The 19,083-nt window shown below is 63.0% G+C and overlaps 4 protein-coding genes across 4 annotated transcripts; 1 reads left to right on the top strand and 3 right to left on the bottom strand.

Moving 5' to 3' along the window:
- Positions 1–519: 519 nt before the first annotated feature.
- VTJ83DRAFT_1771 (uncharacterized protein) lies at positions 520–7,314 on the bottom strand (the record flags this gene model as incomplete). The annotated part of the gene is made up of 2 exons (XM_071007967.1): positions 520–6,978; positions 7,276–7,314. 2 exons carry the CDS (start codon positions 7,312–7,314, stop codon positions 520–522), a joined length of 6,498 nt encoding a protein of 2,165 aa, XP_070868311.1.
- Positions 7,315–8,824: 1,510 nt separating this feature from the next.
- On the bottom strand, positions 8,825–10,945 carry VTJ83DRAFT_1770 (uncharacterized protein; the record flags this gene model as incomplete). Its single annotated transcript, XM_071007966.1, has 3 exons — positions 8,825–9,801; positions 9,867–10,637; positions 10,942–10,945. 3 exons carry the CDS (start codon positions 10,943–10,945, stop codon positions 8,825–8,827), a joined length of 1,752 nt encoding a protein of 583 aa, XP_070868310.1.
- A 2,687-nt stretch (positions 10,946–13,632) lies between these two features.
- On the top strand, positions 13,633–16,016 carry VTJ83DRAFT_1769 (uncharacterized protein; the record flags this gene model as incomplete). Its single annotated transcript, XM_071007964.1, has 4 exons — positions 13,633–14,228; positions 14,496–14,798; positions 14,858–15,108; positions 15,172–16,016. 4 exons carry the CDS (start codon positions 13,633–13,635, stop codon positions 16,014–16,016), a joined length of 1,995 nt encoding a protein of 664 aa, XP_070868309.1.
- A 907-nt stretch (positions 16,017–16,923) lies between these two features.
- Positions 16,924–18,343, bottom strand: VTJ83DRAFT_1768 (uncharacterized protein; the record flags this gene model as incomplete). Its single annotated transcript, XM_071007963.1, has 3 exons — positions 16,924–17,516; positions 17,564–17,873; positions 17,927–18,343. The coding sequence occupies 3 exons, from the start codon at positions 18,341–18,343 to the stop codon at positions 16,924–16,926; spliced, it is 1,320 nt and encodes a 439-aa protein (XP_070868308.1).
- Between the last annotated feature and the right edge of the window lie 740 nt (positions 18,344–19,083).

Here is a 19,083-nt window from a genome sequence, read left to right as displayed (position 1 = left end):
GGACACAACGCAACGTTTCTTCAGGCCTCTTGGTATCTATCTATCCGTCCGGCAGTTTCAGGTAACTAAATATCCCATCGTTCAGCACCTAAGCAAACGGGCTGTGCGTGCACCAGGGAACCTGTGTGTTGTGGTGAACGATCCATGTTTCGGGAAGAAAAGCCCCTTCATGAGGATCCCGCTGTTCATGTTTTGCCTTGCCTAGAAACCAATCCCAGTTGCCTGCCCACTTCGGTTTACCACAAATCCAAGTTGTTCCCCCTTGTCCTAACAACCCGTGTCAGATATCCCTAGGTCGGTACCCAGGTGCCTTATCCTGCAAATATCCCACAGCCTTTACCTACACATTATGTACAATGAAATACCCCTTATCCCCCAGCATAGAGAACCAAAATTGACCCATTAGACCCATTCATCTCATTCGCCATACATGAAAACCCATGGAAACAAAACATCCGCTTCATCCCTCGACCTCGACATCCGCTTCATTACATAGCACTCGTAGTCCATCCACCTCCTTCAAGCGCCCATCCCGAACATTTTTCTTAACGATCCAAACCTCTTCTTCTTCCCCGTTGACGCCGTCGCCGCAGTAGCCCCGGTCCCCGCGACCGACCCGTCCACGCTCATGTTGTTCACGCTTGTCACATCCGCTGCTGCCGCTGTCGCCGTTGCTGGCGCTACTGCTGCTGCTGTTTTCGTTGTGGGTGTAGCAGTAGCTGTCCCCCCCGATGGCTGCTGGAGTGTAGTAGGGCTGGCCGGCACCGCCCCCGTTTCCGATCCTGATATGCTCGTTGCCGGGTTGGGCACCGCCGTTGTTGACGCGGCGGGGTCGACCGTGCCAGAGCGAGCCGTCTGGGTCTGCTGCTGATGTTCCTGCTGTTGTTGTTGTTGTTGCGGCGGGGGCTGCGGTATCGAAGTCGATGACCGGCGCAAGCTGAAGCCTAGGTTCTTCTTCATGTGCAAGTGCAGGAACCCATGGCCGCTCCCGCTGCTTAGGGTCCGGGTGCCCAGGTTCGTGGAGCCTGCCGTGGCAACGCGACGCGGCGGGCGCGCCGGCGAGGGGAGCGGGCTGTTGTCGGTATCGTAGACGCGCCCGCCATCGTCGTTGTCGTGGGCAATGTCAAGGCCGGTGGTACCGGGCTTGCTGTGCTCGGGTTGGGAGGAGGCCTTGGGTTGAACGTTGGACTTGTCGGCCTCGGTCTCGATAGGGAGGGTGTTGTTGTTTGTCGGTATGGCCAACCCGGCCTCCAGCCCCCGTTTCGCCAGTGTTCCCCGGCCCCTCTTGTTCAATTTCAGGCTCTTCGTCGGGCTGCCCGTGCTCCTTGGGCTCTCCATCCCCGCCGCCTTATCCCCATCCCCGTCAGGACCCTCTTGATCGTCATCCAAGTCCCCGTCCCTGATGCTCCGAATCCTCCTCAGTTCCCCGGCACTCCGTTCGAGCTTCGTATCTCGTCGCGCCGGGCTCTCCGAGACCTCCCCGCGTCCGATCCCACCGCGGTGCCTGCGTGGCCGCAGCGCCGAGAGGAAGCTCCCGCGGCGGCTGGTGCGGCGAGGCGGCGATGCATCTTCTTGAAGGAGCGTGGTGATGAGGCCGGGCTGCGGGGCGGAAGCGGACTGTGAGGAGGTTGGAGCGGCGGTAGTGGCAGCCGTCGTCGTGGTTGCCATTGTCGTCGCCGCCGTCGAGGTGTTCGAAGTCACCGGGAGGAGCGAGCCGCGGCCGGAGCGAATGCGGCGGAGAGCAGCTGGGTGGGTCGTGCCGATTGTAGGTGGCAGTGGCTTGGGTGGCTGTTTCGCCTCGGTCGTCGACGCGGCCTTGGTGCGGTCAACGGGGTCCTCGCTCTCCTCAAGCTCTTCCGGCAGCGCGGTGCTCGCGACGGAGCTGTCGTGCCGCAGGCGATGCAGACGTTGCTGGTGATGATGGTTCAGCTCGGCGGCCGAGGCCGTGGGGGCGGGAACAGATGGCGTCAGGGGCGGTGCCGTTACGATGGCGGGGATGGGCGGGACGGGTACGGCCTCGTCATCGCTCGAGTCCTCAAAGCGGCTGCGGAATCCCGACGAGAAGGCTGACGCATCACCATCCTCGTCGCTCGAGTCCGCGAAGCGGCTGGATTTGCTGCGGCTGCGTTGATTTTGCTTCGATTTCTTTCGAAGGCCGAATCTCGGCATGCGGAGGCCACCAGAGCTTCTCGGGGACGGCGGCTGCATATCACGCAGGGTAGTGCGCATGTGTATGCTGCTGTTGCCGCTGGCGAGAGGCGACGCCGTGCTGGACGGCGATGCCGAGCGCAGCGAGAGCCGCTTGATCGGACGCTCATCCTCTTGGACGGACGAGCGTGGTGTCGGCCGCAGCGACTGACGGAACCCGAACCCCTGCCCCTTGGACAGCCGGAATCGCTTGAAGCTGCTCTCGCTGCCCGTCGAACCCCGCCTGGGCCGGACCGGGGTGGAATCCTCAGGTATGCCCTGAGGCTGCGTCAGTGCCCACCCTGAATGGCCGGCTTGGGTTGCCAGCGAGACCGGGGGAGCCGAGATGGGTCGTTCCCGGCTCTTTCGGTCTGGGTCACCAGACCTCATCGACTTGCGGAGCTTTGTGCCTTCCGCCGGCGCCGCCGGCGCCGCGACCTGCTGCTCTGGCTCGCTGCGGCGCATCGTCTTTCGCATGCTCGGCGCCACAACACCAGCAGGTTCAGCCGCATCCGCCGAACGCTGGGCCTGCCCGGTCATCGGCAACGGGGCGTCGAGCTCCGAGTCCTCGACTGCAGCCTCTTTCACCCGCTTCGACCTCCTCAGCTTATGTGGCTGCTGTTCCTGTTGTCGTCGCTGCTCTTGTTCTTGCTGCTGCTGCTGCTGCTGCTGCTGTCGCTGTTGCTCCTCTTCCTGCATCTGCTGCTCTATCCTCGCCGCCAGCGCCCGTCGCTCCGAATTCCTGCGCTCAATCGACTTCTTCTTCCTCGGCTTCTGCACACTCTCCGGCTCGGGCTCGGGCTCATCCCTGTCTGCTTCGATACCGGCCTCTTCAAGCGCCTCCCGCTGCAGCTGTGCGCGCTTCTCTGCCGAGAGACTCCTCCAGAAAGCCTTGGCCTGCTCCCAATCGACCTGGACGGTCTGTGGTTGAGTTTGCGGTCGGGTCCGAGGTTGGGTCTGTGGCTGGATCTGGGCCTGTGGTTGGGCCCGAGGTTGGGTCTGTGGCTGGGTCTGGGCCTGAGGTTGGATCTGAGGCTGGGTCTGAGGTTGGGCCCGAGCTTGTGTCTGTGAATGAGTCTGAGGTTGCGTCTGCGTCGGAGGCGCAACCGGGGCTGGCTCGGGTGCTTTCTCTTTCTCCCGCTGGCTTTGCGGTTGCCTTGCCGTGTCTTCGCGGCGAGGCTCGTCGCGGGTAACCTCTGCAACCGTCGTCCCCAGCACTTGGGCCGTCGCAGCGATCACCCTACGCGGCGGGCTCTCCGTCTCCACGACGGCGTTCAGCGACAAGAAGCCGCCGCCGCTCTCCACTTCCGAAAGGTCCTCATAGGCGTCGCTCCAAACCTCGATCTCCGACGAAGAATCGCTTGAGGCATCGTCCTGCTCCGCAGGAGGGTCGGGCCGGGTGGTGGTGGTGGTGGTGGTGGTGGCTGCGGGAGCAGCTTGGCTCTTGTCTTGCGACACGTCAACGGCCGTCGTCGTTGACGTCGACACGAAAGGCGGGTCCAACTCATCCTCCGGGAACCCGCCAGGCACGTCCGGAAGGGCATCACCAAACGTCAACTCCTCCTCGGTCCCGATAGGCATGGGCAACGACACAGAGATGCTCGGGATCTGCGGCTCCAGCGGCGCACCTCCGATATCCTCGGCCGCCGTGCTCATCGCGTCTCCGATGGAGGCCGTGTCATCTGCATCTTCCACCGATCCGCTGGCCGGTGGATTGGACAGATCCAGCGACGGCGGCGCTTCCCCTTTTGCCTCCGTCCCCGTGCTGGTCGACGCCAACGACGCCCCACCTTCCTGCTGCGGCTCAAACACAGAACTGAGCAACGAGGTCGTATCCGAGCTGTCGCTGAAGTATCCCGAGCCCTCGACGCTCGTGACGATTGGGGGCAGTGGTTCGTCATGCTGCCGCAGCGAAACGCCCCCCGACGGCTCTCCATCCCAGATGCCACCCTCTGCATCCCCGCCCAGCTTCCCATCCCCGTCCAGCGCCGTCGCTGCTGACGAGAGAACCGCGCCAACGGCATGGTCGCTGCTCACGCCCAGCGGCGGGCTCGGCAGCAAGTCCGCCGCCGTCGGCGTCGCTCCCGCGGCCGTTTCCGTGTGCGCCTGCGGCCGTGCGCTCTCGTACCGAACATCTCCGACCTTCGGCCTCACGAGCGGCCTCTCCACGATCCTCTCCGGGCTCGGATCCCGTGGCTTGCGGTCACGCACGCTACCAAAGCTCGGCAGGGCGGGGCGCGGGGTCATGGCGACGAAACCGTCGTCGTCATCGTCGCCGTCGTGGTCACCGCCGCCACCGTCGGACTTGTGCCATCCACGACCGCGGCCGCGCGTCAAGTTGGAGAGCCAGCTGTGCCGATGATGATGAGGGGCGCCGTGCTGCGAGGGGGAACCGTTGTCGGCTGCGGACCAAGGATCACCTGCAGCAGCCGATGAATCGCCTGGCAGGCCGTCACCGGTTTCCAGGTCTTCATAGAAGCTTACCCTCGCCGACTTCTTCCGCTGCGCCGGCTGGTGGTCCTGGCTGTTGCCGCTCGCCGAGGCCTCGGATGCGTTATCGCCAACGACCGGCGAGCTGCTCGACGGGCTTGCATGATGCTTCAGAGCCGACTTGCGCGGCGACACAGACCTTGGCGGCGGGGAGTGCTTGACCGTCAGCGTCTGCTGGACGGGGCCGAAGTGTGCCTGACGCGCGGGGCTGTTTGAGTGGGTGCGTTCGCGCGAGACGTGGGCGGCGCGGCTGCGGTCCGACGGCTCCGCGGATGCGGGCGCTCTGCCGTCGGGGATGTCAAAGTCAAGGGGTTTGGAATGAGGGCTTGAAGTGTCGGGCAGGACGCGATCCGTCGACAGCCGCGGGTGGTGGTGTTGGTTCTCTGGCGTGGCAGGGATTTGTTGGATCACCGGGGGTTGAGGGCCTTGAGGGGGCACGGCGTCCAAGGCAGCAACGTCCGCTGCCGGTGCCGTACGCTGGGGCTTGGGCTTGGGCTTGTCGTCGTCCGTCTCGGGCTCGGAGACCTCCGGAACGACCGAGGGCTGTCGTCGCACGGCCAGCCCGATCTCCAGGACCGACATGGTGGCGGTGGCCGGCATGTACGCACTGGCCGGAGGAGCCTGACCCTGCTGGACGGCGTGCTGGGGGTGGCTCTGTTCGGGTTCGACCTGGTGCCGTTGGGCAGTGTTTTGGGCAAGACCCATCTCAACAAGTCGCTGCGACAGAACCGGGCTCGGAGCCGAGCCCGCCAGCGTCGGTACCACTTGGTGCTGTGCACCCCCCAAAGACGAGGCGCTTTCTTGTCCCCTCTCCGCCGTCTGATGGGCGGCCCCGGCAGCGAGATGCGACCCGGACGGTCTAGCCTTTTTGGATCCACGCTTTGACCTACGAGTGCTTGACTTGAGGTGCTGAGGTTCAGGGTCAAGTTCGGGTTGCGGCTGCACCTGCAACTGCAGCTGCGGTTGTGGTTGCGCACCGCTCATCATGGCGGCCTGCATGCGCTCCATGGCCAACAGATCGGCCTGGAGCACCATCCTCCTCGAGTTTGGATCATACACCAACGTTTGGCCAGAAGGGGAGACGGTGGTGGCGGGAGCAGAATGCCTCTTGGTGCTGACGGTGGTGACGACAGTGCTAGCTGCGTTCGCCAGGATCTCGGCATGCTCTCCTGACGGCTGCTTCTTGGGCGGTGCTGCCAACGGGAACTGACGACCTCTCTTCTCGGCATTCGCCTGCGTCTGCGTTTGCGTTTGCGTCTGCAGCGGTTGCTGATTTCCTGGGCTCACGCCAGCAGCACCTCGATCCGCTCCACCAACAGGCTGACTTGTCCCGTCGGTCGTCGCGGCGGCGGCCGCCGCCGCAGCCGCTGCCGAGGACGCGCTCCGAACCCTCTTCGGGTAGGAAAAGTTGATGGACATGGACGAGCTCTGGCTGTCCGGTCGTGTTGGGCTGGCAGGCACAGACACGCCTGAGTCGGCGGCGACGACGGATGGGAGGGAGTGTCTCTGCGAATGCCGCTGCTTCCGCAGGGGCCTTGGGCTCGACGGCGGGCTGACCAAGACGGAATCGGAGCGGCGGATGGTAGACAGATCGCCGACGCGGGCGCCGGCGAACCACGATGAAGCGTCGCCTGAGGCGAGCTTTTGGGAGGCGAGGCGGACGGGGGGGTGGTTCATGCCCGACGCAGGGAAACCGTTATTGTTGTTGTTGTTGTTGTTGTTGTTGCTGCTGCTGCTGCTGCTTCTGCTGCTGTTGGTGGTGGTGCTGTTATGTCCCGACTTTGGGGGACGGGACGAGCCTGAACCCGAGCCTGGGCCGGGGTTCTGGTTCTGCTGCGCGTCCACGCCCACAGGGATGGGTGGTACAGGCGGCGGCATATCGCTCCCGCTAAAGGAGCGCCTCGGCATGCCCGCCGGCGCCGAAGCCGCCGTGCCCGGACGGCCGCGATGCGGGCTGGGGGTTCGAAAGGTGCGTTCCGACATGGAGCCCGAGCTCCCACGCCTTCGCAAGCCGCCCGACCCTCGGCCGCCGCCCAGCTGGAGGGAGACATGGCTATCGGAGCCGCCCGTAGCGGACGACGCGACGGATGCGCTGCGGCGCAGGGTGCGCTTCGTCTGGACGTTGGCGACGTTTATCGGAGTGGTAGGTCTCGCGCGGAGGGCGGCGGCGGCGGCGGCGGACGCTACCGAGAGCGAGGAGCTGGAATCATGACGACGGAAGACGGCGGCGGCGGCGGTGGCGGCATCGGCATTGGGGCTCGCAGTCCCGGCCGCGGGGGAGTTGAGGGAGAGTGGTGATAGCTGTGGTTGCATGGCGCAGGGTCATCCGATCAGCATCTCGTTCTTGCGACGACGTCCAGATTGGCTTGGTATCTCGATTCCAAGGCATCCCTTCATCGATGCATCCGTCCAATTCATCCATCCCAACGTGGGACAAAACGATGCATGACGGAACAGGAACATGCGATGAATGGCACAGTGCAGAAGAGAGAGAGACACACACGAAGAAAAGGGCATCGGCCATCCTGGCATTGGCCGAGTCCACCTTTTTCTCCGAGTTCCGGCATCCAAGAACAAGGAAAAGATATGACGACATACCGGATTTGGGGCGCGGTGGTGCCGTCGGGAGCCAAACATGCTCGCAGATGATTCGGCGCGCCCAGGGCGTTAGGGAGAGAAAAGAAAAGAAAAAAAAATATGTCACCTCGTAGGGGCCGTCATAAGGCAAAGAAAAAAAAATTAAAAGAAAACGACCGAAACGAAAGAAAGCAGCGATCTTGATCCGATCCGCTTCATGGAGAGGGAAGGAGATGGATGAAAAAGAGCGAGATGGGATGCTACCGTCGAGAGAAGATGATGATGACCTCTGCCTGGGGCTGGCCCGTCATTTCTCCTGTTTGGCAACGGCAGCGCTGGCGTCGTTGGCGAACAGGAAACGGACATGGCAACAATGGACGGCACCTGATTTGGATGGGCCGACTGGGTCCGAACGGGTGGCATCAGGCTTGGCGGCCAGCCCACGATACCCGGCCGGGTGCTTGAAAGGTAACAGACCGTAACGGAGACCCACCCGCGGGGCCCCCAGGCCAATCGAAAGCCCTTCTGGACGGTAAGGCGCGCTAGTGACGGGTTTTGCAGTACGGGCCAGCCCAGCTGAGGTGGCCTTGGCGTTCTTTTTGGTACGCTAACTATCCCCGAGCCGTGCCGCGTGGCTCCTGCCGTGGCCATCCCGGGAGCCTTTCCACTGAAGCTCGCACAAACACGGATGGTAATAATACTTGCTTGGTAAACAGGGCCGACAACAAGGCGGGCTCGCCCTGTTTTTTTTTTTTTTTTTTTTTTTTTGTGTCGTTTCTTCCTCGCCAACCCCCCTGGCAGGTCCATCAATCAATATTTCCACTCGTTTTTCTTCGGTAGGTAAGGTGATACCTACCTAGGTCGGTAGGCAGGCAGGTAAGTACCAGGTGGGTGGGCGGGTGACTTGTATGTGTTGTGCGTGTGCAAATGGGTGTGTATAGGTGCGTGGTGCTTGTACATGTAGGCGGTTGAGTTTGCTACTGCTACTACTACCTACTACTCCTAGTACGTACATGAACAGGGGAAAAAGAAGGAGGATCTCCCATCTTGAGGTGATCGTCATCTCATCAGGAGGTGCATCATGGCGGACGGTGCCTGTCTCTGTCTGCCTTCCATGCCAAAAGTCCAAGAGAGCATATGCTACTCCCCCGTCCGGTGCGGTGCGGTCTGCATCCTCCATAGCGGGGTCCTGACAATCTTCTTCCTCTTGTCCCGAACCATCATCTTGTTTCCTGTCTTTCGAAGCGGGGGAGCTGCGCCAAAGCATCCGCCGATTCTCGCCTGAGAGGAGAGAGAAACCCAAGCCCGCTTAGGACCCAGGGACCCCAGCAGCCATCCGTGGAGGCTGGCCGAGAGGCTTCGGGTCCGACGGGTATGTGGTGAGAACATCCGCCGTCTTCAACCTGTCCGCTCCCGCTTTTCTCTCTCGTCCGCCTCCATCTCGCCAGCACCCGTCCCCGCTCCCTTCGCTTGCCCACGTCTCAACTCCTCTCCAGCATCTCCTCCTGCGGGTGCGGGAACGACGCGGGCTGGCTCCAGCCGGCGCCGAGGCAGCCAGCTCCCGCACCGGCTACGTCCCTCCGCCGTCATGCGCCACCACCGAACCGCCGCTGAACGAGCCCGCCGATCCATGGCCGCTGCCGTGATGCTGGAGATGCCCATGATGGACATGCCCGTGGCCGTGGCCGGCGTGCTGCTCCACAATCTCGTCCTCGTCATCCACGTCATACTCCTCGTCGTCGTAGTACTCATCCTCGTCATAGTACTCCTCCTCCTCCTCCTCTTCCTCTCCCTGTCCGTGGCCGTAGTGGTGATGGTCGCCCGCCACCCCGCCGCGGGAGTCGGCGTGGTGGTGCATGCCATCCTGCCCGCCGGCATGGCTGCTCTTGTTGGGCAGCTTGCTGTTCTTCTTGCCCTTGTGCTTGCCCTTCTTCATGCGCTCCCACTGCGCCCGGCGCTGCTCCTCCAGCTGCTTCTGCTTGCGCTCCTTGATCTCGTACGCCCGCACCAGAGCCTCGGGAGGGTGCCCAAAGATCCACTCGTACTCGCAAAAGTGGCAGATCCAGATCTCGTCCGGCTTGGGCGGGTGGCGCTTGTTGTAGAGCTGCGTGGCCCGGCGGCGCTCCTCGGCCGCTACCAGGTAGCTCTTGGTCGTTCGGCGACGGGTGCTCTTTCGCGGGGGCGTCGCGTGCGGGGTCTCCGCGCCGCCGACCCCGTTCCGGGGATGCGCGTCCTTAGCGCCCATCTCGGCCGACGGAGGCGCCGGCGGCGGCACGTGTCCCGCGGCCGCGGCCTGCGGCGCTCGGGGCCAGTTTTCCTTGTTGTGGCCAGCCGCGCCGGCAGCCGGTTGCGACGCCGGGTGGATTCGGCGGTCCGAGCCGGGCCACGTCAGCCCGCTGGGCACCTGCTCGCACGTAAAGGTAAACTGGGTGGTGGCCGGGCTGCGCTTGGTCGACTGCTGCAGCAGGCTGATGTTTTCCTGTCCGGGGTGCGCTGGAAGCTTCTCGGCGTTGGCGATGGCATTCGAGATGATGCCTGTGCTCTCGCCTTGAAGGACCCTGTCAGCCATTCCGTACTCCAATCCAAAGCTCCCGGCAGCAAATCCTCCTCACCTGTCCCAGCAGACCACTGACCTCGGGCCTTGGCCGTCCTCCGCGCCCAGCTGTTGGTCGCGTCGTACAGAGGCCGCAGAGGGCTCTTGCCGCTCCGGGGGCGTCCGAAGCGGCCCCTACCCGGCCCCGGGACGTTGTGCGCGCTCGACGCGAGGCTTCCTGCGTAGTACGCCGCGGACGCCGGCGCCGTCGTCTCTTGGCCCTCGATGAACCTGCCGCTCGGGGGCACAACGACCGCTCCGACGCTGGAATCGCTCAGACCATGGACCCCGCCCGGCGCCGAGTCCCCGGCCGTCGGTATTTTCCTCTTCTTGTTATTCGTGTTTTCGAAAAGATCGTACCCGTCCGCCGAAGACGCGGCCGAGGCGCCCAAAAGAGAATCCGCGCATCGGCCCGGGTCGGCCTTGGGGCGAGACACGAGATCTCCGTGCTGCGCGGTCGACCCGGCGCCGGAATGTCCGTTCTCAACGTCGGCCTCCGGTTCGGTCGCTACGCCGTTGCTCTTGGCTTGCCGCGGGTCGGCATGGGACGGGCCGGTCTCGCGGGTCGTGGACGCGGGGTCGGTCCGTTCTTCTGTTAACGGATACGGGTACGAAAAGAGCGAAGGAGTCGTCTGCGGAACCGGCGGGTATTGGATGGAATCGGCAACCTCTGGAGAGAGCCGTTCCCTCAGCCGGCGCTTGGGAAGCGGTCGTATGGGCCGGTTGGGAAACAGGGAAGATGCGGTTTCGTCCCCCATCTTGGCGGGCTGTTCGGTTCCTAGCTGCGGTGCTACGAAGCAGAAGGTCAGCGCCAGAAACCAAGCCAGAAAGATGCCGGCCGCGGCAAGAAGAATCAACCCCATGGTGAGAGGGCTGCTTCCATGGTTCGCAGAGAAAAAAAAAAAAAAAAAAAGAGGTGGTGGGGGGGTTGTTCTTTTTGTTTTTGGTTCTGGCACGGTGGAAAGAAATTTCCAGCTTTGAGGCGGGGCTGCGACCCCAAGGACAAAAATAAAAACAAGCAGATGTGCAGGCAGGTGCGCGCGATGGTGCGAGGGCGCCAGGCCGAGGAGAAATGAGAAATGCTGCTCACGAACCCATCTTGACCTCATAGTCGAGGGATGGTGAATGCCAGAGAGGAGCGGCAACGGTTCAACAGCCGGTCCCAGAGCAGGGGGCCTTTGTTCGGGAACTGCCTGCGCAGGTCGCAGCGGCGTCACGAGAGGAGGGACGGGCGTTGGTGCGAGCGCGGGGTTCTCTTGGAACCGGTCCTTTACGAGCTCGACGACGGGGCTGGCGAGGCCAGCGACGGGGACGGATTCGGTGCGGAGGGGAAACAGCGCAGACGCACGGTCAACGGCGAGGTCGACGACGAGGTGATTGCGTACCGGAAGATGCTTCAAGCAGGCCGAGTCAGTGGTTGGGGGGGGTGCTTGGGAAATGCAGCGCCGCCGGGGACAAGCAAGGAAATGAAAGGCCAGACAAAGACGGCATCACTGGACGTCGTTGACGAGTCTCTGGCGGGGTAGTGCCACGGAGGGGAAGGGAGACGGGATGCTCCGAGCCAGGCTGGTCGGACCCGCGGCATGGAAAACTGGAGATGTCCAGGGGTGTCCGAGCCCGCGTTTGGGTCGGGCGGCGGCGGAGGGCCACACCCACCTTCTTGGCTTTATTATCCTGGTGCTTTCGTCGGTGGCGAGACGCGGGGAGACGGAAAGACGGAGGGGAAGGGGATCGGGGTTTTGCACGCAGGATGGAACCGGTCGAATGTCCAACGAGGCACAGAAGGGCAAAAGACGCGGCGCGGGGGAGAAGCCAGGGGGGGTGGTGCGGTCGCTTCGTCGAGGGCAGGCAGGTTCGTGGATTGGATTCTACGGTCGGGGCTTGTGGCCGATATTGTGTGCGTGTGAGCGTGGACCTGACGGGGTCTGGTGGAGGAGCAGGCCGTGTTGTGCTCGGGTCGATGCTCACAGTCTGATTCATTCGCTGTGCCGCCCCCCCCCCCCCCCCCCCCCCCCAGGGGAATTACCTAAGCCGCCACTGCCGCCGAGCCCCTCGCTAAATCGATAAAGTCGAGGCGGGATACCTCCTAGGAAGGGATGGCTGGAGGGCTCAAACGGCGGGCGGGGGTGTGAAGAAAAGACGGCCTGGACCAGTCACAAATCCCGGCAGGTTCCAGGTTGGGGTTTGCGCTGCAGGTGGTACGTACCACCCACCTAACTACCTTCCAGGTCGCGAGACCTACCTACGCCACGACCAGGGCACGCTGAGATACCTAGGTATGCATTTGTTAGGTAGAGCGAATGGTCCGAGGATAATCCGGCTGTCCCTGGCCTCCATGAGCTGGCCGGACCATGTCTCCCCCTAACCCTTCCCCTCTTCCACGCTATGCTCCGTGCTCCGTGCTCTGAACGAACCCTCCCGTCCTTGTGTTGACTTTCGCCGAGCCGCTTCCATGGAACGACGGGACCCTGGGGACCAGGTAACTACCTAGTAGGTTGCGAACCAACACTTTTGCCCCCTCGGCAAGACATGATGACTTTTGAGCCAAAACTGCAAGCTGCCCAACAGTCCCTTTTTATTTTCATTTTTTTATTTTTTATTTTTCATTTTTTCTTTTTTTTCACTACCTTAGGTGTGCATTGTCCTCTGTGTTCTTCCCTCCGGTAACTGGACGCTCGCACTGTTTTTGCAGCGAGTGATGTCATGGCTCCCCGAGCCAGCCGGCCGTCTCGGAGATGACGAATCCACACTGTGTCCCAGCTTTCCCTGGCTGCAGAGCCCCGCACAAGGGACAGGCCCGGTGCAGCAAATCTCCGCTGGGGGGGGGGGGGGGTTCCGGCCAAAAATTGCTGCTGCATGGAGAAGCAGCCAGTGCTGTGGCGTGCTGTGCCGGCGCCAAACTCACCCAGGCCATCCTCCCGCTCTCCGACTCCAACTTCTTTTTGTTCCCGGGCCACTTCTTCTCCCACAACCACACCACACCACCACACCACCCTTCTTCGGGCTTCCTCGAGTTCGTCTGGGCCGAACTTGGTCTTGTGCTGCGACCGACCCCAGCCATGATATTCAACTGCAATCGCTTTCCACGCCTGGTGAAATCCTTTCAAGCATCTCGGGTCTGACCTGCAACCTCTCGCGCCCACGCTCACGAAACACGTCCATTTCTCTCCCCTGCCTCGTCGCCTTCTTCTCTCCTCCTCGTCCCGCCTCCTTCTGCCTGCGGCATCGCGCTTGTCTGTTCTTTACCCTCTTGCGACCCCGGTCGTGAACCCATATCCAGTGCGATTGGCCTCGACACCGTCCGTCTCCGCCGTCGACCCAAGCGGTAGCCACCTCGCGTCCGCCGCGTCGAGTCACGTCTTCGTCCTCCTATGCCACCGTTTCCTCTCCCGATCCACCGACCCCTTCCAACCTCGTTTTCGTCTTGACGACAACCATCAGAAACGCCACGACGCTCACGGCTTGCCGTTGCCGATTCCAACACCCTACGGGATCGGCGTGCGCAGCGCTCCCCCCTCCCCTCCTTCTCCTCCTCCCCCCTAGCCGCACGCAGCCGGTCGGCACTGCTCTTCTCCCGGTCGCCCGCCTCGCCGCGACGACCGGCCTTCGCATCGCCCTTCACCCGGGGCTTCACAGCCTCAATTCGACATTCCGTATCGTTGACGACCCATTTTTATCGACACGTACGCCCTCGGTCGCCCAGGGCGCCAGCCGAACGCGCACCCTCCCTCCGCCGCCGCGTCCGACCCTGCGTCCTGCGACATCGTGTCAATTGCGCTCAAGCCATGGCAGCAACCGATCCAAGGCGGTCCTCAAGGGCACGAGCAACCCAATCGCAAACACAATCGCAATCGTCCTCGAGCACCTCGAGCCTATCGGGTCGTCCCGAGCGCAGCTCCCGATTCAACAAGGGCGTCTCTCCCCAAAAATCCACCTCCACCGGGTCCCTGTCGTCGGAACCCCCAGAAGACACCATCGCCCCCGACGACACCTTCGGCACCCGCCGCCGCACCCGAGGCCAAGCTGAGGAAAAGGAAAAAGCCGGAAACAAGACAGACACCTCCTCCATGGCCAACCGCGACGATGACGCCGGAGAGGAGGATGAGGCCGTCCGCTGCGTCTGCGGCAACGAGGAGTACCAGGGTCCTCCCCCCTTGGACGAGGACTCCAAGCACGGCTTCAAGCACTCCTACGGCCTCGACGCCTTCTTCTCGACCGACGTCACCGACGACACGGCTGGCCTATTCGTGCAGTGCGACATCTGCAAGGTCTGGCAGCACGGCGGCTGCGTCGGCATCATGACGGAAGAGTCAAGCCCCGACGAATACTTTTGCGAAAAGTGTCGCCAGGATCTTCACAGGCTGTGGACCGCAAGCAATGGGTAATTGCTTCCCTCTCCTTTGATCTTCTTTGTTGTTTCCGTTGTCTTTTTTTCCGCTGTCCTGCTGCATCCTGCTCTACACACACACACACACGTACACATGGACCCCCCCCCCCCCCCTCCGAGCGAGGCTGCCCCCAACTTCTCTCAGCCGCAGAGGGTGTGCCTCAATCGACAACCATGCCACATCCCCACGACCCCTGTTTAGCATCGGTTCAACGACACATCTCCATCGGACAGGCAGCTTGCTAACGCCATGACTCGCAGGAGCGTGTATTCGCACTATCTTCCCCTCAAGCGTCACGGCCGCGCCGCCTCCAGAGCTGCCGCGGCGAACAAGGAATCGCTGCGTTCCCCCACCAAGGACTCAAAAGAGAAGGACGCGAAGACGGGGCGAGCCTCGTCGCAGAGCCAGACCTCGAAGCGACGGTCCACCCTGAACAGCAGGGAAGCCGGCTACGACGAGGCCGAAGCCCTGCGCCGGGCCATCGAGGCCAGCAAAGAGGACGCCCTGCCCCCCGACCAGCAGGACAACCGCCGGCCAAAACGCGGGAGGAGCGATAGCCAAGAGTACGCCGGTCCGATGCAGCGAGGTGCTCATTCCGCACGCACTGCTAACCTTATCCCAGAAAGTCCGACAATGCGAAGCGCCAGAAGACGAGTTCCCGATCCGCCTCGCCCGTGTCGGAGAAGAACGCCGACGACTCGGACGACGGCGGAGCAACCGGCCGCAACGGCACCAGGGCGAAATCCCGGAACGCCGTATCCGCTCGCAACACCCGAACCACCGAGAAGCTCTCGGAGAAGGAGGAGCGCGAGCGGCAACGGGCCGACGCGGCGAACAAGCGGAAAGGACGAGCGGATCGTCGTCGCGCCGACGGTACTGCCTCCTCTGATGTTGCGCCTGGCAGTTTGGGGACTGAGGCTAATGGCGACCTCTCAGATTCGGATCCCTCGGAAGAAGTTCCGTTGGCCGCTCGATCCACAACAAACAAGACAACAGCGGCCGCTGCCGCGACAACGGCAACAGCAACGGCAACCACCGCAACGACTGCTGCTGCTGCTGCTGCTGCTGCTGTCGCCGCTGCTGCACAAACCACCTCCGCGACAACCAGCCCCAACACTTCCGCGCCGGCGACGTCCGAAGCCGCCCAACCTCCAACGTCGGCCCCGTCAGACCCGCCACCGACTTCCCACCCCGCGCCCGACACGCCCACCCCGCCAGCCACCACGACCCAGTCCAAGCCGGATAACAAGAAGCGCCCCCACAAGAAGAAGGGCCGCAACCAGTACACGCGCGACCGCGACGGCGAGGATGACTCGCCCGGCGGCCGGTCCCAGTCTCGCGACATCCAGAGGGACGAGCCCACCCCGTCGGGCGGCGGCGGTGGCGGCAGCGGCAGCGGCAACAAAACGAGCGGAGACGGCGTGACCAAGTCCAACCCCAAGAACAAGGGCGGCATGAGCTCCAAGATCACCATGAACGACATGAAGCGCCGCGCCGCCGCGCTGCTCGAGTTCATCTCGCGCACCCAGGTGGAGCTGGCGGGCGAGGCGGCGGCCAACGAGATGTCGGCGGCTGCGGCTGCTGCTGCTGCTGCTCCCAGCACCAACGGCGTCAGCGCCGGCGGCGTCACGGTCACGGTGACCTCTGCGGACGGCAAGCCACAGGATGGCTCGTCGGCAGGCCCGTCTCTGGAGAGGGACTTTAAGGAGCTGGGGTGCTTGGAGATGATGGATAGCTTGACGAGGAGGTTGGTGAAGTGGCAGCAGCAGTATGCTGCTTGAGGCCTTGGGTACCTTTTGGCATCTTTCCTCTCTGGGCGGTTGGTCCCCCTTCCTCTGTGAAGGGTTGTTCGTTCCAGGGCCGAGGGGGCCGGGGCCTGCAGCTTGTCTCAGGTGGTCCCTTGGTCTTCTCTGGCTTTCTCTTGTTTCATCATCCCTTTGTCCTACTCTATTCCTTCTTCCCTCTTGTTTCTTCTACTGGCTTTGCATTCTTCTGGCGTCAGTGGCTTTCTGACATTTTTTTTTTTTTTTTTTTGGGGGGGGGGGGGGGGGGGGAGAGCGGCGTTCCGGATATCAGGCGCAAGCTGCGGTGGCAACGGGGCCGTGTGTGGTGTGGTGGGTTTATTTTCTTTTTCTTTTTCTTTTTTTTTTGGGACCAACAGCGGACAACAGCAGCAACTATCAACAGCACGCTCTGCACATGGCGACACCAAGAAACATACACCAACGGTTCAACAGATGCTTCAGGACTCTCTTGTCGTTTCCCCTTCGGTTGCTCGGTGGATGGATTGGCTTGCTCTTTTTCTTTTTCTTGAATACGTTTGGACGGCGGGTAATGCATGCATATCCGGATGGATGGATGGATGGGCGTGTGCATGTGTACGTTTGACGTACCTTCATGGGATGAGACAAGGGCCGGTGGCGGGCGGCGAGCGCTTCCGGCTGCGGTGGAAATAACGTTACCTTGGCGGGTTGTTGTTGGGTCCGTCTTTGGGCTGTCTCTATTAGAGTAGCTACCTTAGGTATCCCAAGCGTACCTGTGCGTTTTATTTGGGCTTGTATATCGATCCATCGCCTCCCAAGCAAAACTACCTATGCACATCCTATCGTTACAAGTCTTCGCGCTCCACCCCACCCCTACCGCGGCCTCCCATCTCGTTGGTATGCACCCGCCCAGCCCGTGTATTTCCTATTCATGCTCCTCGATGCCTCCTCCCCTCGCCAACCTCCTGGCCTTCCTAGCCTCCTTCTCCCTCTTCCTCGCCTGGCTCAGGCTCATGGGCGCCCCGTCCTCCCCGGCCGCCATGCTCGCCAGCTCGTCGGCCGCCCGCGCCAAGGCCTCGGGCGTCACGTCGTCCATCAGCACCTTGCCCAGCCCGCCGCGCCGAAACTCCTGCACGGCCCACTCGGCGGCGGCGTCCAGGTCGGGCCGGCCGCCCTTGGAGAGCTTGCCGAAGCGCGTGGCCGCGGCCGTGAGGAACTCGGTGACGTCGTTGGTCGGGCCGGGGAGGCGGAGGCGGGCAATGTAGAGCGGCGGCTGCCCGTCTTGCTCCTCGGGCGGGGAAAAGGCGGCGGCGTCGGCGTCGGAGGAGGAGGAGGAGGAAGAGAAAGAGGACACGCCGAAATCGCGGACCCGGTTGAGCTGGTAGAGCAGGTAATCCGCCAGGATGTCCCTCGGCACGATGCCGTCCCGCACGCACCCCACCAACGCGAGCTTGAGCATCTTCTCCGGGTCGGTCACGTACGGGATGAAGACCCCCGGGGTGTCCACCAGAAACACCCCTTCCCCCATGCCGTGCAGGTCCTCCCCGTGACCGCCCGCCCCCGACCCCGCCCCGACCCCGCCGCCGCCGCCGCCGCCGCCGAGTCCTCCCCGGGCACGATCCGCACCGGCGAGGAGAGCTTCCTGGTCACGCCCGGCTGCGCGCCCGTCTTGGCCACCTTGGCCGCGCCGGCCCCCATCCCGCGGCGGCGCAGCGCGTTGAGCAGCGTCGACTTGCCCGCGTTGGGCATGCCCACGACGAGGCACCGCAGGCCCGTCAGGCTGTCGCGGGCGCGGGCCACGTCCTTGATGGCGGAGAGCAGCGGCCCCGCGCCCGACGTGCCGGCGGCGCCGCCGGCGGCGCTCGTGAAGAGCACCTCGGCGGCGTGGCCCGGCGCAGGTGAAAGTCGCGCAGGTGCCGGGCGGCGACGTCGGAGAGGGTGGCCCCGCGGCGCGCCGCGCTCCCCGCGCCCCGCGCCGGCTCGTCGGGTCCCAGGTCGCGGTGGGTGTAGACGATGATGCGCTGGCGGTCGGACGGGTTGTAGACGGAGGCGGAGGAGGAGGAGGAGGAGGAAGAGAAGGAGGGGGCGAGGGACTGCTCGAGCAAGGGATTCCAGGAGGTGATGGGGACGCGAAAGTCGCGGCACTCGATGATGAGGCCGACGGTGGCGAGGGTTTGCTTCATGCGGGCCAGGCCGGCGTGGTGGTGGCCGAGGAAAAAGGAGCGGGGAATGTCGGAAGAGACGTCAAAGCGCTGGCGAGGGCGGAAGGGGGCCCGCGCCGCGGTGAAGGCCACGGCGGCTTTGGCGGCGGCTTGGGCCGTCGGGGGGGCGGAGGGAGGTGTCATGCTGGCGGGCCGGTGGTTTGTTTACTCTTGGATCCTCGGTGAAAGTTGTAAGGAGGGACTAGAGAGGGGGGGGTGGGGGGTTGAACATGAGCTTGAAAGATGAGGAGATGAGGAGATTGTTGTTATGGTCATGCTCGTTTCAAAGAAAGATGGAAAAAGTCATCGCCATGGTTGTGTCCCCGAGGCTCGTTCCGCTCAAGGTCTGGAACCTTCATCCAAAGCCAAAACGCTGTCTGTCCTTGTGAAGGTTCAACCTCGCTCGCTTTTCATCAAGGCGTTTGTTTGTGTGTGTGTGTGTGTGTGTGTGTGTGTGTGTGTGTGTGTGTGTGTGTGTGTGTGTGTGTGTGTATGTTTGTGTGTATATATATATGTGTGTGTGTATCTATGTGTGTATATAATTATACCATGTGTCTGTTCTGGGTCGAAAGGTTGAATAGCTGAGAGGACTTTTGGTGGTTTGTCCGGTGCGGGTTTGTTGCATGCCAAGCCGAGAGAAATACCGTCTACAAGCATATCTGCCTCCAATGGGTGATCCGTTCTGACGCCGACGGCCCGCTGCGGTTCGCCGCTTGTGTCCGTCTTCAGCTCGCATGCCCGGTTACAGCCTATAGTAGGAAGGCCGGCGATGAGCCCTGAGTCATTCTGGGAGAAATCACGGCTCCTGACCGTCCGGACATCCATGCAAGTGCTCGGCCGGCATCCTCGCTTGTCTCAACCTCCCCCCACGGGAGCCCATCACG

This window comes from Remersonia thermophila, chromosome 2, assembly GCF_042764415.1.
Source record: "Remersonia thermophila strain ATCC 22073 chromosome 2, whole genome shotgun sequence".
Lineage (NCBI taxonomy): Eukaryota > Fungi > Ascomycota > Sordariomycetes > Sordariales > Chaetomiaceae > Remersonia > Remersonia thermophila.
This window is presented reverse-complemented; position numbering and strand designations above follow the sequence as displayed.